Below are 3982 nucleotides of genomic sequence, written 5' to 3' on the forward strand. Positions count from 1 at the left end.
ATGTTGAAGAAGCCCTTGCTTTGCAACATTCTTCTATTCTGGAGTTGATGAAACCTCTGGAAGATACCATCGATGCTCAGAAGGTCAAAACAGAAAGCATAGCACGGGTTTTGCATGGAAAGCTATCTGCAGAAGATGCTATCATCCAATTAAGTAAGATTGATGTTTTGATGAAAGAGGAGGCTAACATCTGCGTGAGGTGAGCTGGAAGAGAGCATGGAAGAACTTGAAGAAAGTAGAAGAGAGCTAGTTAATTTGAAAATGCAAAAGGATGTAGCATCTGTTGGTTCATACCCTAATTCAGGGTGCTATAAATGGAAGCTTGTCCCCTGAAAAACATGCAAACAGGACAATGGATTTCAGAGAATTGAAGGATTCAGTTGAGGAAACAAAGATACTAGCAGCTGACCGTCTTTCTGAGCTCCATAAGGCACAGGAAGATAATCTAATCTTGTCCAAACAGTAGCAAGATCTACAGAATGAACTGAAGGATGACAAATAGGTGTATTCATCTGGACCTTATACTTTACTCAATGATCAGCTCCAACATTGGAATGCTGAAGCAGAACGATGCAAATTACTGACAGATTCTCTCCAGGCTGACAGGGCTTAGGTTGTGCAAAGGTGGAAAGAACTGAATGCTAAATCAAAATTGGCTGATGATGCCAGGCCACTTGGAAGAGCTAGAGATACAAGCCTTGCCCTTGGGGCTGTTGCTTCTGCTGATAGATCAGCATTAGTAAAGATTGGTTGCACTACCATGTTGGCTGCTGTTAAGATGGAGGTCATGACACCACCGAAGGAGTCACCTGATGAAGGTTCGACAGCTATAGAATTCTACATGCCTCCAATTTGTTCTCCACTTGTCTGGCCTGGCAGGCCAGCTGAGGAAGCTCCAGTTGTTTCAAAGCAATTATCTGACACTATTTTAAGTTCTGGCATGATTAATTTGAAAGAATTATCCTTGGTCAGTGGAAAAGCTGCTTGGATGGCCTACCTGGACAGATACTGCTCGGATACATATGGCTTTCTGGTTGATGTTGTTTTACTTGCAGCAGTGGCTGCCTTCTCTCACTTGCAAATACCAGTAGTTTCTCTGAATAAGGATGGGAAGCCTTACATTGAAGTCAAGATCAAGGATGGGGAGACCAAAGTTTTCAACCCCGAGGAGATCAGTGCAATGGTTTTCACTAAGATGAAAGAGACAGCTGAAGCATTCCTTGAGAAGAAGATCAAGGATGCTGTGGTTACTGTACCCACTTACTTCAATGATGCCCAGAGGCAGGCCACTAAGGATGTCGGCGTTATTGCTGGCCTAAATGTTGCATGAATTATTAATGAGCCAACTGCTGCAGCTATTGCATACGGTTTGGACAAGAAGGGTGGTGAGAAGAACATCCTTGTTTTTTACCTTGGTGGTGGAACCTTCGATGTTAGCATCTTGACTATTGAAAATGGTGTTTTTGAGGTTCTTGCTACAAATGGAGTCACTCCTTTGGGAGTCGTGGAGATGCAACTGCTCGGGTGCTGGAAATGCAAGAAGTTCAAGAAGGGCCTGCAAAGGCTGCCACTCATGTTCTAGATAATGAGAATTTTCAGGTACCAGAGGGGACCCATTGGCCATTGTCAGTTGACTGTTTTCCCTCTCAACCTGTAACTGATGCCGATAACCTGAAGTTAGCTGGTGATACTCCTCAAGGCCACAACCAAGCTCTACAACAAGCCAAACCATTCCATCATCCTCACAGAACCTATTCTCCATACCCATTCCATCAATTCTCATACACATTATAACCACTCCCGTCCCACTCAATTTTTAATCTCCGCACCTATCACCCTTACCCAGACACCTCCTTCACACCCCCATGCATGGCCATATTACTCACCTATTCTTTTCCTCATCATTCCACCTTCATTATTTTATTCCCATACGTACCATCAAGTCATCCAATACCCAACTATGCTCATTTTCCCACATTATACCCCCTCTATACCTGTTTCCCACTCCCCATGCATGCCATCTCTCTCATACCCAGCTTACCCGCTCTTTTCCTTACCACTTTTCTCTATCTAAGCTTATTCATACCCATCTCATATACCCTGCAGTTACCACCCTCATTTCTCCACCTTGTATAACCGTGAAGTTTAAGAAATGTGGCTCAGACATTAAATACTTGGCTACGGTGCTAGCTATTGGGACCGAGTGTGGTATCGCATTGTTGAATGTCAATGATGATGAGTTCTGAGATGGGGTTAAGCCGGTGGAATTTGAAGATTCGCCCACACTCAAAGATGTTGTTACAGTTGCAGATCACCTAATCAGATATGATGTAATCCTCATCATAAGTGGTGTTGTATCACGCACGGAGGAGTTGCTTTATGTTCATGGTTCAACCGAGCATCTTGGTTTTCAAATAGATGTCGATTTTCTACGTTTTGTCGAAAGCTAGTGATGAGGCAATCGCATCTGAAATTAGTGTTCTGTATCTCCGAGGTCATTAGTCACTTTGCGACAGTCTTGTAGTTACCCAAGCTGAGGAATTCTCCTAAAAATGAAGGAAGAATACATGGAAAATCTGTGCATGCAAATACTAAAGTTCAAATCCGATTTGGTCATAACAGAAAGGGGGGCTTAGTGACCTGGCATGCCATTACTTGAGTAAAGCTGGAGTTAATGCAATCAGAAGATTGAGGAAAGCAGCCAACAACAGGATTGTTAAGGCATGCGGAGCTGTTGTTGTAAACAGGCCAGATGGACTTCAAGAATCTGATGTATGTACTAAGGCTGGAATTTTTGAGGTCAAGAAGATAAGAGATGAGTTCTTTGCCTTCATAAATGAGTGCACAGACCCTAAAGCATACACTGTTCTTCTTAGAGGTGCGAGTAAGGTTCATTTGAATGGAGTGGAAAGAAACTTGCTGGATGCTATGTCTATGGCAAGAAACATAATAAAGATTCCAAAGCTTGTTCCTGGTGGGGCTGCTACAGGGTTAACTGCTTCAGCTACATTAAAACAGAAAAGTTCATATGTCGAAGGGATTGAATTGAACGCAAATGGAAAGGTTTAGTAAGGTTTTTCTTTTGGGCATGGGTTCTCTGACAAGCTCAGAAGTGTAGGCATTGTATATAAGTGTTTTTGAATGGAGACAGCAACTAAGAAAGTTTAGCTTGATCAAGGACAAACCTTACAAGTGATGCCTCTTAATCCAGTAACAAAGACAGAGAGATCTTCTTCAGATTTGATGAGGGAAATGCTGAGGATTTGCTTGGTGTAGTTGGACTGCCCTTGCAAGATAAAGGCTGGATACCCCCACCAGATAGTGTCTATAGTAGCAGCTCAGAATCTGTCATCATCTCAGATTAAGCAAGTCTTCCAGATAGCCACACTGCTCCAGTAGACATGATGGCACGACTCTCATATGGGTCTAATGGCAGAGGTCACAGATTGCTTGAATTTTGTTTCATCTTTTGGGATTGATTTTTAAGAAATCTCATCGAATTGTGGGCAGTCCGAGTCTAAGTACACAGAGAACAATAACAGCGATGCTAGTTCTGTCAAATCTCCAATTAATGGGCCAAGTGAACACCTGAAGACTGCCGTATCACCAAAGAATGAATCCATAATTGTCATTGACACTTCCAAGTTTTTGAATGAGGAAGACTTTGAGGGTAAAGATGAAACATCCTCATCAAATCAAGTTCAGATTGAAGATGAAAATTGGGAGACCCGATTTCCTAATACAGATGCTGGCATCTGGTGATTTTGCACTGTTTGTGTATGGCAGTCTTGATGAGTCCTTATGGAAGAGAGTAGTTGAGTTGCTTGTGGAAGTTGCTAGTCATGGTGAAAATACTAGCTATGAGGTACCTTGCCTCATTGTTGCAACAAAAGATGATATGGATCCTTATCTGCATGGCAATTCTCACTTGCATGCTGAGCCCACTCATATGTACATCCAATTGCATGGCCACCATTGGCAT

At 42.6% G+C, this 3982-nt stretch overlaps 1 protein-coding gene across 1 annotated transcript; it reads left to right on the plus strand.

The window, feature by feature from the left end:
* Positions 1-2418: 2418 nt before the first annotated feature.
* LOC117909874 (T-complex protein 1 subunit gamma-like) lies at positions 2419-3762 on the plus strand. Its single transcript, XM_034823921.1, has 4 exons — positions 2419-2478; positions 2623-3063; positions 3277-3369; positions 3511-3762. The coding sequence occupies exons 1-4, from the start codon at positions 2419-2421 to the stop codon at positions 3760-3762; spliced, it is 846 nt and encodes a 281-aa protein (XP_034679812.1).
* The last annotated feature ends 220 nt before the right edge of the window (positions 3763-3982 follow it).

The sequence above is a fragment of the Vitis riparia genome, unplaced genomic scaffold (assembly GCF_004353265.1).
Source record: "Vitis riparia cultivar Riparia Gloire de Montpellier isolate 1030 unplaced genomic scaffold, EGFV_Vit.rip_1.0 scaffold454_pilon_pilon, whole genome shotgun sequence".
Classification (NCBI taxonomy): domain Eukaryota; kingdom Viridiplantae; phylum Streptophyta; class Magnoliopsida; order Vitales; family Vitaceae; genus Vitis; species Vitis riparia.

What these genes read in the sequence shown, in the direction of transcription:
- LOC117909874 (XM_034823921.1), top strand. Translation starts at nt 2,419, where the DNA reads ATGTCGATTTTCTACGTTTTGTCGAAAGCTAGTGATGAGGCAATCGCA. An exon ending in CAATCGCATCTGAAATTAGT is followed by an intron (nt 2,479 to 2,622) that starts GTTCTGTATCTC and finishes TGGTCATAACAG; the next exon opens with AAAGGGGGGCTTAGTGACCT. An exon ending in CATCATCTCAGATTAAGCAA is followed by an intron (nt 3,370 to 3,510) that starts GTCTTCCAGATA and finishes AATTGTGGGCAG; the next exon opens with TCCGAGTCTAAGTACACAGA.